The sequence below is a fragment of the Papaver somniferum genome, chromosome 8, assembly GCF_003573695.1.
Source record: "Papaver somniferum cultivar HN1 chromosome 8, ASM357369v1, whole genome shotgun sequence".
NCBI lineage: Eukaryota > Viridiplantae > Streptophyta > Magnoliopsida > Ranunculales > Papaveraceae > Papaver > Papaver somniferum.
The window spans coordinates 93,274,416-93,289,774 of NC_039365.1; the positions used below are offsets into that span (position 1 = coordinate 93,274,416).

The 15,359-nt window shown below is 37.5% G+C and overlaps 2 protein-coding genes across 4 annotated transcripts; one reads left to right on the forward strand and one right to left on the reverse strand.

The window, feature by feature from the left end:
* Positions 1-2,790: 2,790 nt before the first annotated feature.
* LOC113302274 (phosphatidylinositol N-acetylglucosaminyltransferase subunit P-like) lies at positions 2,791-6,475 on the forward strand. The gene is made up of 5 exons (XM_026551166.1): positions 2,791-2,811; positions 3,684-3,929; positions 5,384-5,456; positions 5,817-5,935; positions 6,139-6,475. The coding sequence occupies exons 2-5, from the start codon at positions 3,746-3,748 to the stop codon at positions 6,261-6,263; spliced, it is 501 nt and encodes a 166-aa protein (XP_026406951.1). The 5' UTR covers positions 2,791-2,811; positions 3,684-3,745; the 3' UTR covers positions 6,264-6,475.
* A 514-nt stretch (positions 6,476-6,989) lies between these two features.
* Positions 6,990-14,600, reverse strand: LOC113302090 (SUPPRESSOR OF ABI3-5-like). Of its 3 annotated transcripts, none has more exons than XM_026550937.1 (16): positions 14,479-14,600; positions 13,492-13,628; positions 13,247-13,287; positions 12,158-12,920; positions 12,002-12,073; positions 11,732-11,824; positions 11,581-11,660; positions 10,714-10,861; positions 10,423-10,504; positions 10,250-10,341; positions 10,088-10,156; positions 9,817-9,987; positions 9,305-9,500; positions 7,994-8,914; positions 7,480-7,670; positions 6,990-7,335 (listed from the first exon to the last, which is right to left on the reverse strand). In XM_026550937.1, exons 2-16 carry the CDS (start codon positions 13,537-13,539, stop codon positions 7,159-7,161), a joined length of 3,144 nt encoding a protein of 1,047 aa, XP_026406722.1. In that variant the 5' UTR covers positions 13,540-13,628; positions 14,479-14,600; the 3' UTR covers positions 6,990-7,158. The 3 variants fall into 3 exon arrangements, with proteins under 3 accessions (XP_026406722.1, XP_026406721.1, XP_026406723.1); XM_026550936.1 differs by having other exon boundaries at positions 10,714-10,864; XM_026550938.1 differs by lacking the exon at positions 13,492-13,628 and having other exon boundaries at positions 10,714-10,864; positions 14,479-14,567.
* Between the last annotated feature and the right edge of the window lie 759 nt (positions 14,601-15,359).

Consider the following 15,359-nt stretch of genomic DNA (forward strand, 5'->3'; position numbering starts at 1 on the left):
CATGAAGAGGATTACTGTTTGGGAATATTTGGAGCTCAAAATTTTTACCCATTCAACATCTTTTTCAGTAAGCATTCTCCATGCAAGTTTTTCAAGGAGAGCACTATTTAGCTCAGCAGTTTTTTTGATATTGAGAGCCCCTAAAGCTTTAGGTTTAGCTACAATATCCCATTTTTTTGGAAACCAACCTTTACCCCCTTGATTTTTGTTCCACCAAAAATTCCTCTGGTTTCCATATAGCTTAAAATTAAGTTTTTTAGGCATTGGAAAGACAGCTAAGTGATGGGAAGCTAGTGTACCTAACACAGACTGGACCATAACAGTTCTAATTAGCTGGTTCATGTTCTTACCTTTCCAAGTGGTTAATTTATCCATAAAACTATCAGGTAAATGCTTAAAGGTTTCCATTTTGTTTTGCTGGATCTGGATTGGAACTCCTTGATATTTATCCTTGAGGCCAAGGGTCTTAATGTTGAGAATGTTACTTATTTGCCTTTTAACATTACCATCCATCTTAGGGGAGAAATCCATACCTGATTTACCATAGTTAATGGACTGCCCACTATACTTACTGAAGTTCCTTATAATGTTGTCCAACTGCCTAGCTCCTTGGGTAGTTGCCTTAGCAAAGATAAGACAGTCATCTGCGAAAAATAGATGACTGACAGAGGGGATAGAATTAGTAACTTTTATACCCTGCAACATTCTATCATTTTCAGCTTTGATTAGTAATCTTGAAAAACAATCCATCACAATAAGGAAAAGATAGGGAGATAAGGGATCTCCCTGTCTAAGACCCCTTGTAGAGTAGAACACCTCACCTGGTGAACCATTAAGAAAAACAGAAGCAGGGACAGTTGAAATACACTCCATAATCATAGTGCACCAATCATCATGAAAGCCAAGTTTCCTAAGAATAGCTATCAAAAATTTCCACTCAATCCTGTCAAAAGCTTTTAACATATCTAATTTGACAGCCATAAGACCTTTTGTTGCTTTACAGTTCCTCATGGTATGAACTCACTCATGGGCAATAATTATATTATCAGTAATTTGCATAGATGTGAGAAAAGCAGCTTGCTAGGGACTTATGAATTTATCCATCACCTTCTTAAGTCTACTAGCTAATAACTTACTAATAAGTTTATAAGCTACATTACTTAAACTAATTGGCCTAAAATCCTAAGGATGTTTTGGAGTATTAGTTTTGGGAATTAGACTTATGAAACTATGGTTTAGCTGCTTTAAAATATGTTTAGAGTGAAAGAAAGCTTGAACCATCTTTACAGTGTCTTCTCCAACTACAGACCACATTTTTTGATAAAACCCAGGTGGATAACCATTTGGGCCAGCAAAAGTCCAAGGCTGCATCCGAAACAGGGTATTTTTAATTTCCTCACTAGTAGGCACACTAATAAGGAAACCTGTTTTGAGGCATACTCAAATTTTTTGAGGCATACTCATTCATTATACCATCTAGAGTGGGTTTATAAGGGATGTCTAAAGGTAGTGCAATTACCTATATATCCTTAAAAAATTTAAATTACTAGAGTGCCCTTATCCTCAAAAACCTAAAATCAAAAATCAAAATAACCTTTAAACTATAACATCTTGGACTGCAATTCAATCAATCAAACGAAACACGAATCGAAGTGAGCGATGTTGGAGTGCGAAATCCAAATCTCAATTGCTCTTAGATGTATTTTAGAATGTATATTTGTAACAAACTCATCTTGTTTTTGATTGATTTTGTTTTGTTTTCTTTGATCGGTAGAATATGATTTCAAAGATGAAATTAGGGTTTCATAAGATCAGTTCGGCTGATCTTGGAGTATCAATTTTGAGCCGAACCTAGTGTATGATTTAGAGAAACACTATGTTCGGCTAATGCGACTTTGCTAAATTTTGTTCGAACCAGCCGAACCTAAATTCTTCAGTTACAGAGTGAAGTTCGGCTGATAACTTTTCAGCCGAACCTCAGTTTTTTGAAAATATACGTAGGTTCGGCTTATAACTTGTCAGCCGAACCTAGGTATATTTTCAGAAAACGAAGGTTCGGCTGAAAAGTTATCAGCCGAACTGTTCATCTAGTCAGTAGATCTGAGTTTTAAAAATTCAATTTTTTAACAGATTTAACTTATAAAAAGAAATTAAACCTCGTATAGAAGTCTACCTCTGATTTGAGTCACACATTTTGGTCATTTCTAATCACTAAAATCTCAAAATTCAAAACCCAAGTTTTTTTTTTCACATCTTCTTCCTCACAAAAATTCCAACTCTCTCACATAAATTTGATTTATCTACTAATTCACCACTAATAATTTAATTTTTAATCAATCCTTAAAATTCCTAGCTAATCAAATCTAATTATAATCATTAACACTAATTATATAAGGGTAGTTATACCATTGTCAAAAAAGGGTGAATAAGGGATGATGTTGTTTTTTATTTACTGACTCTATTTTAGCATTATTTAGTATGCCTCGAAAAAATTCAGTATGCCTCAAAATAGGTTTGCTAATAAGCATATCATTGTCGTCATGAGTAATGCAAGGCACAATATCAGAAGGAAAATCATCACCATCTGGAGGATCAGTAGTTTTACTAATACTGGAAAAATACATTACATAGCTCTCCAAAGCCAAGCTGCATTCTACCATCTTTCGATTTTAAACCCCTTCAAATAAATTCTTCACTTTAAGACGAAATCTTAGACACGGTATAGCATTTAGAGAGAGAGGTCTTTGGAATACTGGAATCCAATTCTATAAAGATTTTGGAGAGAGATACCATTTTTTGCATATTGGAAGGGTAAGAATTTGCATAATCTTCTCTGGTTCTCAGTCTATGGTTTATTTTCACTTAATATATGTTTGTCAAAATGCCTGAGTTATATTTTTTGAGAATTTTGTTGGTAGTGTATTCCTTGATTCTTCCACTGACACCCAAAATTATTATCTGATTTTCTTCACAACTTTTTGTAGTTAAAATGCAAGCATCCAATCTAGTCCATCTGAAAAACCCACACCACATTCCAGAAATCTCTCCAACTCGAGAAAAGTCTTTTACCATTTTGAAATTTCTGCAGATGTTTTTATTTAGGTTTATATATAGGCAGTACACTAAGGCATTCTAATGTGATATACATTATATTGATTGCTAATAATTACTGTTTATCCAAGCATTCTGTTGTCATGATTGGTGCAATCAATGTAACCTTTTGTTTGATTTTTTCTTGCTTGCTTCATGTAGTGGTAGAACATTGAACAATTTGTTGGACCACAAACAGAATACTCTTGTTTACATTTATAGGGTATCTGATAAGATGCGTAAATTTGGAATTTGAGAATAGACTCCAAGGTACATAGTTTTAGGCAATTGTTCTCTGATCAAATAGATTGATTTATAGTTTTATGCAATTGTTCTCTGATCAAATAGATTGATTTGCTTTCTTCTTTGATTGGTTTCTTTTTGGTGAGTTGGAAGTTGGAACTATACCCTGACTATTTTCTCAAGGGACTTCTTTTCATTAGAAGCATTGTCTCGAACTGAATGTGATCATAATTCGAGATCAAACTAGTCGGCACCGTTAATGGGGTACATTATGAGTGATAATGATGCTTATAAGTAACTTTGCAATGAGCTTGTAGATTTTGGAACTCAAGTTAATTGAAAATGTGCAGGAATTAGCATGTGGCGTTCTATTTGATAAGTTTCTGGCGAGTGTTAAAAAGTTCTGGAAACAATGAAGGATCCTTCTTTTCTCAATAGCCCGAGAAGGATACTGAGTTTATCAAAGGAGAGAGCCACTGTTTCCTTTACAGATCCGGATGACAAAGTCTCTGGATTTCCTGTATCTGAAGAACATGGCACGAAGCCTTCAGAGGTATATGGCTTTGTGGGGTCTATTTCGACCATCATGACTACAGGTTAAGTACAATACTATCCTTTAATTCGTACTTTCCTGTTATGTGCAAGATAATAATTGACAGTTTGATTATGTATTCTAACTGGGTTGCTTACGAAAATACTAGCTATAGTTCAGTCCCATCAAGTTAAACATTTCTGCTAATAAACAATAGCCATAGTTCAGTCCCATCAAGTTTATCAAGTGGCTGACTTTAGGGTAGGATCCCTTGAATTATCTCTGTTTCCATTTTGACGACCCAAGGGTGTGTGTTTTTAGGAATTTTTTTTGCTTGATCATTGTTTTGCAAATTTTCGTAGAGATACCAATTTCGAATATTTATGTTTCACAAATATGTCTGGAGTTGTTATTTATCTTTCACAAATATACCAACAATCTGGGTTCACTTGTTTTTATAGATTATGCTCACAAACATAAGAGTATATGACATTCTTGAGTTTGTTTTACTTGGTCCACCCTTAGTAGGAGTTATGAAATTGCAAACCACTTAACGTGACTGTTAGTCATTGGCAAATATGATCCATTTTTATGCCCTTTTGTTTTGTACAACGTCAGCTATGTAGTAGAACTTTTTAGGCGGTCGTCAGGCGGCTGGGTGGGCCTGGCACCTGTAGGGACTAGTTGGGGACTATTCGGGAATCTATATATACATGTAAATCTAATAATAGAAAGAGATAGTAGTACCCATTAAAACTTTGTAAAAACTGGTATTTCCCATTAATATGTCTAAATCGGCAGCCGAATAATAACTAATCCCCCAAAATCTGCGCCTAATCACTTAAACCCATTAGGTACAAAATGCCCAAATATTTCGGTATCAGGCCAAGGTGCCGTTCTGATTAACTTTCATTTTATGACCATCAGAATCAAAAATATTTTATAGTTTGCTTAGAGCAAGTCTTATGGTGGAATCCAACCTATCCTAAATGTGGAAAATTCATGGAATGTCAAGTCTAGTGGCTTCCAAGTTGGGATTTTTCACAGAAAATCCAAGCAAGGTTCCATGGTTTGGTGGAAGGGTCCGTGGAATCCATCTAAACGCCAATAAGAATAGCGTTAAACGCAATTAAGAATGGAGCTAAAAAAAAACGCAATTAAGAATTGCGTTTTTTTTATCCGTAGATTTAAAATGAGTTGTTGAAATCTAACGGCCGAAAAAAAAAGCTCCATTCTTAATTGCGTTTTTTTTTATCCGTAGATTTAAAATGAGTTGTTGACATCTAACGGCTGAAAGAAAAAGCTCCATTCTTAATTGCGTTTTTTTAGCTCCATTCTTAATTGCGTTTTTTTAGCTCCATTAAGAATAGCGTTTCTACTATTCCACCATTACACTTGCGTTTCCATCTACAGTTCCAAATGCTGAGGTGGCGTGGAAAATGGATGGATTCCACCATAAGACTTGTTCTTATAAAACCTTATTTTGATATTGTTCAATCCGCAACTCTTTGGTAGCAGTTATATACTTTGTATGGGCCTACACTCCGGAACCTTGGCTGCGTTCTGTAGGGATCACTTACTATCCTAGCAGGTCAGTGAGATCTTCCATCGTGACCATTTCTTTGTATATTTGCTAGTCCTGGTATTGCATGGGTTTGCTTAAAGTGTATTGGGTTTAAAACTACATAAATTCGTTCGCGACAGCTAATAAGGGAGTGTGTACTATGTACTTTTATCCAGCTAATAAGGGAGTGTGTACTATGTACTTTTGACACCTGGATAGGTATAAGAGGATCCTCATATGCAGCTTTGCATAATGTGGAAAATGTTTTCAGGAAGAACTGTTTCTGAAGTGGTTGCCTTTTTCTTTCATGTTGCTATTCAGTTAGAAACTTCATTCAAGTTGTTCGAGTAGGGCTTGCATTTTCATAACCAGTGTGTTGTTGTTCAGGTACTGGGCATTGGCATTGCCATCTTATGACATGGTCAATATAGTATTAGCAATCACATTTTACATTGGTCTGAACTTCATGGCTACAGCTCCTCCCACCTCGTTCAACACTATTTATGGTAAACCTTTGGCCAACTCTTTTAGAAGCACTTAAAATATTCTTTATCTTTTGGGATTGTTATTGTATCCCAAGATCATTTGTTTGATCAATATGTTGTTAGATCTATCTATAGCTGTTACACAACTGCAATTTTAACTGCAATTTTGATTGGTTTTACATTTACTAAGATGTGACCTCTTTAAAACCATTTCAATTTGGCAGATGAATTCAGCAGAGAACATTCTCTTTCTCAGGTTTCAAAGGAAGGAGATGAGCAACCTATTGAACCTATATCGGATATTGGGATCCATCAAGTTAACAGTCTCATGTTTAATTCTGCAAATTGATGAGGAGGAACTCTTTGACTTTAGTTGGATTAAAAAGCCGAATTACACGAGACAAATGTCAATCCTACACTGTTCTTGAATTGTGTAGACAAAACTGTAATTATCTTCTTCTAGTTCTTCTGATAACACAAAACCTTTGAATTATAGGCAGCAGGCATGGATGTACATTAGAATACTGAGATGACAATATTTTTATTTTATGGAATCATGGATTTCATCTTAGCATTTCTATTACAGTTTCTTTAAATTGCACATAAGACCAAATAATAATTCAGCAGAAGCGACGTAGAACGATAATTGATCAAGGCTAGTTGCCTTTTCTGTTATCGGTCCAGCTAGTATGAGAAAAGTGTGTTATGTGTTATAAGGTTAACATAGTCACATAAGTAGAACAAGTGGTGAACATTATGTACTCCCCAAGAAGTGAAGTAGATCGAGACGGTGAGGGTGTAATCACCATGCAATCCCACCGTCCACATCACACTTGTGTTTATGCACTTGCGCTCCGTGTACCCATACACGATTAAAAGAGGGTTTAAATAGGTTCAAACTCGAAACCACTTGGAACAGCAAGTACGTCCATGCATAATACTTCACCTGACAAAAAATCTACGAAATTCTTAAAGTTTGAAAGAATAAATTTGGAAGAAACTGATTCTCGACAACCGAAGGCTAATTCCATGATCCTTCAAATTAAAAGAGCAGACAAAATTGTTTCTCAACTCATCATATGAACAAAAATGTTTTATAAATCCTTAATGATGTAGACTTTACAGCGGCTGAATTGATCAGTATGTTCCCAGTAAAACGGAAGTATAAACGACACAGCAAAAATAAGGCTTTGACAAGAAACAAGCAAACAATTGGCGAAAATACTATTTATTAAATCAACCGCTCAAACCATTTCATTGAACCTTGCTACAACCTTTTTGTGCATTTCAGTCTTATAACTATCCCCTGCTTTTACCTCCAGACGTGGGTCTTTCTTTTGCTGACTACCGAGTCCTGCCCGTCGATCCATCCCTTCAGCCTGGACTGGCTCCGTTATCCCACTACCGTCCTTTCCAAGTCCCTGTATACATAGCGACACAAGAGAAGACATCCAAAGTGTATCAGAATAATGTGTACTTAAATAAGATACATATCGACGAAACACAAACAAATTTCAACAACATATCATACCAATCACAGTTCAAATAAAAGTTGAACCACATACCAAGCCTTCCTGCCATCCCATGTTGCGCAACATCCGGTTGCCTTTATTGCTCTCACCAATCGCTTTATCGGCAGTGATCACTTCAAAACTCTCAACATTGCGATTGACATCTGCAACGCGCCCACCTCTAACCCCAGGAGGAAAGGGCATCACCGATGGATCCAACAAAGAACCCTTTCTGGAATGCCGATCTTGACATAGAACAGTAAAAACATCTATAACGTTAATATTCTGTTTCCTGTTGAACAAGATTCTAACCAAGCTAGGAAGCTGAGAACTCATCCAAGATCTAGGTCATCTACGATGGCACATGTAATGGAGCCCTCCTGCATTAAAACTTAAAAGGGGGGTTCACACTCATCTAGTCTACGAGGTTTGTGATTTTTAGGGTGCGGTTGTGGGGAATTATGTGTTTTGTATCTATCTAGTTTACCGTTCATATGTGGAATACTGTATACACAATATAAAAATGACAACTGGAGTGGCTCAAGAAGAATTTAGCAAGCACGCTTACTTGAATCCCCTAGCCCAGGATCTGATTGATCATCTCCAAGCGATGATGATGATCCATACAAGCTCCTCCTCTCAGCTGCACGGTCTCTATATGTTGTTTGAGCTTGTTGCTCCTTTTGAGAGGAAGCCTGTTGAATTGGCATCTCAGAAAACCTCCTCTTACCACTCCCAGCAACCACGGGTGGTGTATAAGAGCCCAATGCAGAGACATCTGTTTTGAAAGGAGTGGCAGCAGCTGGAGTCTCTAGGTTCACTGATGATCCCCCAGAGCTGCCCACAGCAGTTGGTGTGGGAACTCCACCCAGTGAACCCGAATACACTGTATCTGATTTCACCGTCCCTCTCCCAGAGCCCCTAATCACTCCCATTATTGGCCTTGGCTTAGCCGAAGATTCCACTTGAGCAGCAACAGCTATAGATGAGATATTAGATGCATCACGACCTACAGATCCAAGCACAAGAGCAGAGCTACTTGTAGACTTGGCTTTTGCATCTGTTGCAGCAGATGGCTGATTGTCATCGAGAACAATGCGCGCAGCCTGACCCTCATGATTTCTTTGCTTCCACTTGGTTAAAACATTATTCAAATTCTTCTTGTTCGCCAGAATACTGCCCTTTGAAGCCAATTTTATCTCTTTTACCTTATCTTTCTCCCTCTTCTCCGCCGCTAATGCTGCTGCTGCGGCAGCTTGGACAGCATCTGGTAACGATGATGCCACCTTCTCATTTGATGATATTGTTGCAGCAGGTGCAGATATAACTACTCTTCTATTGCTATTAGCGCCATCCGAGGCTTTGGATGATGTATCATTTGATGGCTTCCCAGATGCCTTGTTGTCATCTTGATCAGTACAAGGTACATATTGCTGACTTTGATGATCATACGAGTACCAGGTAGCGTTGTTACCATCGTAATAAAGACCTGCATTTACATTAAAAGCCAAGCAGGTAGATTGATTACAGAACAAGTCTTAACTTCTAAAGCAGACACAAGTTTTTAGCTACGCTACAACAACCAAATTAGAAGATAAACTCGCATCAGAACCATCAAAACTATACAACGGAAATTTTTTAAAACCCAAGGAAAATATACAAGTCAAAACAATTTTCAGTCAGATATATTTTATTTAAAAGAAAATTGTTCCATTTTTGCAGGGTTCTACAGTACTTCCCTTTAGCATAATAAAAGCAATATATCTGGCATGGTTCAAACAAATCCAGCATAATAAGAGGCCTTCAGACATGAAGCTAACAGTAAAATATAGTAACTATCAAATTTGCTTCACTGGTTGCAGTAAAGAAAGATATTAACCTGAACTGCCATCATAGTAGAATCCAGAAGAGGCATCATAATAATAACCGGATGCTTCATCCCAAACAAACCCAGATTGAACGGCTGAATCATCTTTTGGATCTGCCTGTTCGCCTCCGCCTTGTTGCTCCTGTCCGCTGGCAGAGTGTTTCGCATCAGGATTATATTCTTTTGGTGCCCAACCAACAGCATCATACTGAAAAGAACGATGGAAAAGAAAAAAATACTTAATTTGATACAACTATATGCTGAAGCAATCAAAGATATTGTTAGTTCCAGTTCAACCAGTGAGAACACCATGAGGGCTTGCCAGAGCAAATTTTCTAAGAAAGTAACGCCATGATTTGCAAGTTTATTAATATTGCTAGAAGCTCAAATACTTCCTAGCTAACAACAAACCAGGATAACTTGATTCACTAGCGGATGCAGAAGACAAAAAGCTATAGTGTGGCACATTCTTGATGAGGGATTTTATAAGTGTAAAGCAAGCATAATAAATTAGGGGGGAAAACCTGTTGAGCAAACGTTGCCGCCTCAATTGCAGCTGCAGCTAGGCTGCTAGATTGTGACCCCCCTGGTCCAGGTCCATGTATACTTTTTGCATATGCTACCCGTAGGAGCTGACCATTCTTTTCAAGAGTGGTTCCATTTGTCGCTTCTAGAGCTTTTGTAGCATCCTCCACCTAGAAAAAGAATGAAAGAGGAGATGTTACAAGAAAGAAAGATACAACAAAAATGAGGAAGGCGATAACAACTGTAATTGACCATGGGGGATAGAATTACCGAATGGAAATGGACAAAGCCGAACCCTCTAGACACATGCGTAAATTTGTCTCTAACAAGACGAAGATCCTGAAAAGTGATATCGCAAAAATAATAAACAATGATATCAAGACTTTCAATGACAAAGAAGAGTGTAAAACGAGCAGGAGAACCAGCTATTACCTTAATCGGAGCATGCTTTGAAAACTCATAACGAAGCATTTCTTCATCTGCATTCTCATCCAACCCACGGACAACTAATACATGAGTAGGACCTGCCATGAAATATCATTAGTTACTCCGATGATGTTAAGCATTACAGCACTTACCAGTTAGACAAAGTAAAGAGTAGCTACCAGCATCAGGCCCCTTCCTTCCTGTAGAATTAGATGATGCCAAATCTGCAGCAGGAGCATCATCACTTCTTGCCTCGTTACACTGTAGTAATAGAGATTGTATCAGAAACCACTGAAAATTCAAGAGAACATGACAGTGTCTAGTTTGTTTTAATCACAACCATGGTTCTTCTAAGGATGAATTGCAAATTTATATAGAAAAACAATTTTCAGATGAGCACAGCAATGGATGATCCATGGGTCATTTGGTCCTAGATCCTACATCTTGCATAGAATGAAAGGAAAACAGACCTGGAAACAGGATGTTCGCCTTGCAAAATTCACACAACCACACACAGTGCACATCCAATCAGATGGCGGCAAACTTCTATTACCATGACTAGATTTCATTGGACTGCCATGTCCATAAGAAGGTGCACCTGTGCCACCAGTCGGCTTGCTACTGAAACAGAAGATAGTTAGTTAGCCGAAAGAGGTATGTCCCTATCAGAATGTAATAGTATTAAATCCAAGTGGCTTGGACTTGGCCTGCAAACTAAATTCTGAGCCCCAACCTACAAGTCATAAGGTATAAAATAAAATACCCAAACTGTAAGAATAACATCTAATACAACAAAACACTTAAGAAACTTAAGCATTGACTCAGACAAATGAGATTTTGGACATGGAATGCTGAACAACTTAACTGAAGATACGCAGTTCTTGTACGTGTCATAGTCCAAATTATAGGACAGCATTTCACCCTCGAAAGAACTAGCTATATAATTTTACAATAGTTTACTAAAAGAAACTTTCATATGGTTCAAGGTATTTGAGCTGGTCTACAAGTACAACTTAGTGGATGTCTGGATGATTGAAGTAAAAAAAAAAAAAAAAAATGAAAACAGGATGAAGGTTTCACATCAACCATCTTCTAATGAATCCATTGTGAGAAAGTCTCCTAATGATTAGGTAGTTCTACAGTAAGACATTTGATCCTTGGCACAGTGTGTAGGCTTCATGAGTGATGCATTAACTCCTGACTCCTGAGGAGCAAACCAACTGTGTCCTCATATTATAACCGTAACCAATTACATCAATACTAACTCAAATCTCCATCTCGCAGGACAATGAAATATAAAGCACTAGTAAAGAGCTTTCTTTATTCAAAACATGTACCTGTACTCAAAAAATAGCTTTCTTCCATCAACAACGAGACCGTCATCTCCGATTCCATCCATCATAGTACGAGCCGATACCTGGGATACCATAATGAGTTTCTAGGTACAGACAAAAAAGTAGATAGAGAACTAAATATCTAGATAGATACCGTAGAAGGAAAGTCAATAAATGCAAATCCACGGGAAGAGCCAGAATTCCGTTCTTTTATAACTCGAACATGACGCAGGGGGCCCCACTCTGCCTATGAATATAGATAATCCATATTAAAAGGTATAAAATCTTTCTTACAACCAAAACAATATCTTTTCTTTTCAAGGAAACACAAATCTTCCTTGCGCAGTATAGTTATAACATCGGAAACAAATAAGATAAGAGAACATATTTCTGAGTTGGAAGTTTTATGGAGGTTACTACTTACTAGGATCTGATAAAGATCTTCCTCAGTTGTGTTTTGTGACAAGCCCTTCACCACAACTGTAGCAGATGGAAACTAAATGTGGAAATGGTGGGGGTCAGCAACTATTTTTGAGCATATATACATAAAAGATTACAACATGGTATCTGATGTGCATACCGATGAAGAAGACTCATGACTTCGTCTATCATCACGATCCCTTCGCCTCTCACTCCTCTCATGCCTCCCTTCATCATAATTGTCCTCCCGGTGACTTCGACCATGGCTGCGACCTCGAGGAGACCTTGATCTCTGGCGATCATCACGTCCACGGGACCAAGAACGCTCACGTTTCCTGGGTGGACTTTGATGTTTCTCCCTGCTCAAACTTTTTTTATCACGTATACGATCACGAGAATCACGCCTCTTCCAACTATCATCTCCCTTACTGCCTCTGTCATAGTCAGAATCATAGCTGGACCGATTATAATCATAATCTCTTTCATGGCTATCCTCCCTGCCACGGGAGATACGATGCCTATAATCATAATCTTCCGGCGGAAAATCAGCACGGCTACGTCCACTAAACCTCGCAGACCTATCAAACCCGTGATTGTGGTAGCTGTCACTGCCACGATAGCTATCTTGAAACTTATCCGCTTCTTGAAAATTATCAATTCCGCGATATTTATCAGGTTCACGAAATCTGTCCATTTCAAGTAAGGAATCCCCATAAGGTTTCTCATATCGTCTTGAATCTCTTGCTAGTGCTGACTCATCGTCAAAACCTTTCCTTCTTGGTTGAGGCCAAGAGCCAACTGCTGGTGGGGGTGCATAATTATCCCTCTCAAGTATGTCTTGATGAAAAGCATTCCTAGGGTAGGTGCGCTCTCTTGGGAATCCCTCATCAATAAACCTTCTACCATTATATGTACCACCACCCCTGACAAAATGCGTAACAGGAAGAAAGATAAAATAAAATTGTCATATAATAGACTGAACACTGAATCACAAATAAATAATTTAAGAAAACGAGCACAGTACACACCCAGTAATCAGAATCAACTAGAGAGAATTGAGTTCACATGGCATAAGAATGTGGCCATAATTAGTTTGATCATTAGGTGGATGTCGAAATACAAAGACACCTAGAGAGTAGTATAAAATTTTAAGAATACTGCATGAGAACTACCATACGGAGTGGGTAATATATATTAATGAAATTACTAGGATGCAGACATCATATGTGGAGCAACATTTGGCACTTACCGGAAGTCTGGCTCATGCACTGCAGGATACCCCTCCAGAGCCTGTCCATTAAGAGAATAAGCTAAGTCAGCAACTAATAATCATGGTACAGGTAGGCAAATCCAGTCCATAACCTCACTGGCGAACAGCTTTCTCTCATTTTCCTTAAAGGAAGAGATGCCAGTAAAAATGGAGTATAATCACATGAGGCCTATATTTCTTGTATATCATCCCGTTATGTGAAATAAGTAGGAAACCGCATTTACGCTGTTATTATCCCATCCTTGCTGATGTACATAACGTCCAGGATCCATTACTCGCAAGCTTCCACTGGAGTTTAACTCTGCAAGGCTCCTGATGTTCTTTCAAATGATCCGTGTAGCAGGTTGTCTGTAAATCTTTCCTGTAACGGATGCAGAAACAGATATAGTTATGCAAACTTGACCCGAGAAACATTTCTCATGACTTGGCCACCTTTTTCATTGGAGTCCTCAAAAACCCAAACCCCTTCCATAAAAACCCATCTTCAAGCTTTCAGAACAGATAAATTATAAGGTCACACTGTCTCAGAGCTCCCACATAAATAATCAACCCCAGCTTAAACAATTTTACTAATAGATCCCTATGTTCCAGATTCAAACACAAATCTTTAGCACGAGATAATTATATAAGGGCAACTCTGTACCAAAACATGAACTACGCATGAATATAACTATGTTACTCCAACTCCATGCTTTTTCAGTACTGGCCTAGCAGATCCACTACATGAGTTCATTTTCAATCCAATACTACGCTCAACTAATAGCTAACTATAACTATATATCTCCCACAGTTTCCCATACCAAGGTATGCAAAGTGTGCATATTTGGTTGAACAAAATGGAGAACTTTCTAATAATGGATTAAAAAACGTGTTTCGAAGATCGAAAAACAACCCAAGATGGAGCTTAGAATTATAAAATATACTCAGGAAAGCAAAAAGCCAAAATTTCATATTGACGAAAACCCTAGAACGGGTTAAACACCTATCATATGGACAAAGTAAAGAGATATAATAATTGCAGGATATATCATTGAAGCGTATAGTAATTGAAAATTACACCGATATCACCAATTGGAAAATTGAAGCACAACGAATCGATATCGAGAGAGAATGGAATAAGAAGAAGAGAAAGAAAATTAAGTAATTACAATAACGCAGAACTTGAGATGATTATTTGAATTGAGAGACAGGCAGAAAAGATTAGAACTCACGATAACAACAATTAATCACCGTTTTACAGAGAGATCTTCCAGCTTCCTTCCGTCGAGAAGATCAAAAATACTGAAACACCACATACCAAACGATTTGGGCGTAATTGAGCTGCCTTTTATTCTCGAAGAAAGTTTCTGTAGGTGGCTCATTAAGGACTGTTGGATGAGTTTGAGCCTGCCGCTAGTTTTGCAAAGAGTGCCTTTATCAATTTGATCATACACTAACAGGGAAGTGGACTTTCATGGATTTTTTTATTTGAACGAGATTCTCTGGAAATCCAGTGATTTTATGAGAGCTTTATAGAGTCTTTGCGATACAAATTTACAAGGGATAGTCAAATGAGATTTATATTGACTTTCATAGATTTTTTATTTTGGTGGTTCTCGGAGATTTTTTAAAAATTTAGGATATTTCAAGTGATTCTCTAAGAGTATTTTAGAGAGTCTTCATGATTTGTAGAGACAAAAATACGAGATTTGCAAAGAGCTCTCTGTGATTTATAGAGACAAAAAATGTAAAACATCTAACTAACAATCTAAAACATATATCGTTTTTTTTATTATGCACGTTATAATGTTAATAAAAGTACCATGAATACCTAGTAAAATATTGGTTCGTCTTCCTTAGTTTTCAGTCATCCACATTTTTTTATTTGTTATGTTATCTCATCAATGGTTAGCATTTTTTCGTTGTTTCATCTGAAGAGATGTCCTTTGAAGTGGCAAAGAGAAAGCTCGAATGGTTTACACGAGGGAAATGAAGAAGAGAGAGAAGATGTCCAAAATATATTCAGACGATGTCGGTTGTATTACTGCGCAAATGGCTCGTCCCTAGGTCATCATCTCAAACAAAAAAAGAGAAAAAAATTGGTCTTACTCTC

Coding starts and splice junctions, on each gene's coding strand:
- LOC113302274 (XM_026551166.1), top strand. CDS start 3,746: ATGAAGGATCCTTCTTTTCTCAATAGCCCGAGAAGGATACTGAGTTTA. Junction 3,930..5,383: donor TTCGACCATCATGACTACAG/GTTAAGTACAAT, acceptor CTTTGGTAGCAG/TTATATACTTTGTATGGGCC. Junction 5,457..5,816: donor ATCACTTACTATCCTAGCAG/GTCAGTGAGATC, acceptor GTTGTTGTTCAG/GTACTGGGCATTGGCATTGC.
- LOC113302090 (XM_026550936.1), bottom strand. CDS start 13,539: ATGGATCCTGGACGTTATGTACATCAGCAAGGATGGGATAATAACAGC. Junction 11,661..11,731: donor TTATTGACTTTCCTTCTACG/GTATCTATCTAG, acceptor ATGGTATCCCAG/GTATCGGCTCGTACTATGAT. Junction 10,157..10,249: donor CAAAGCATGCTCCGATTAAG/GTAATAGCTGGT, acceptor ATCACTTTTCAG/GATCTTCGTCTTGTTAGAGA.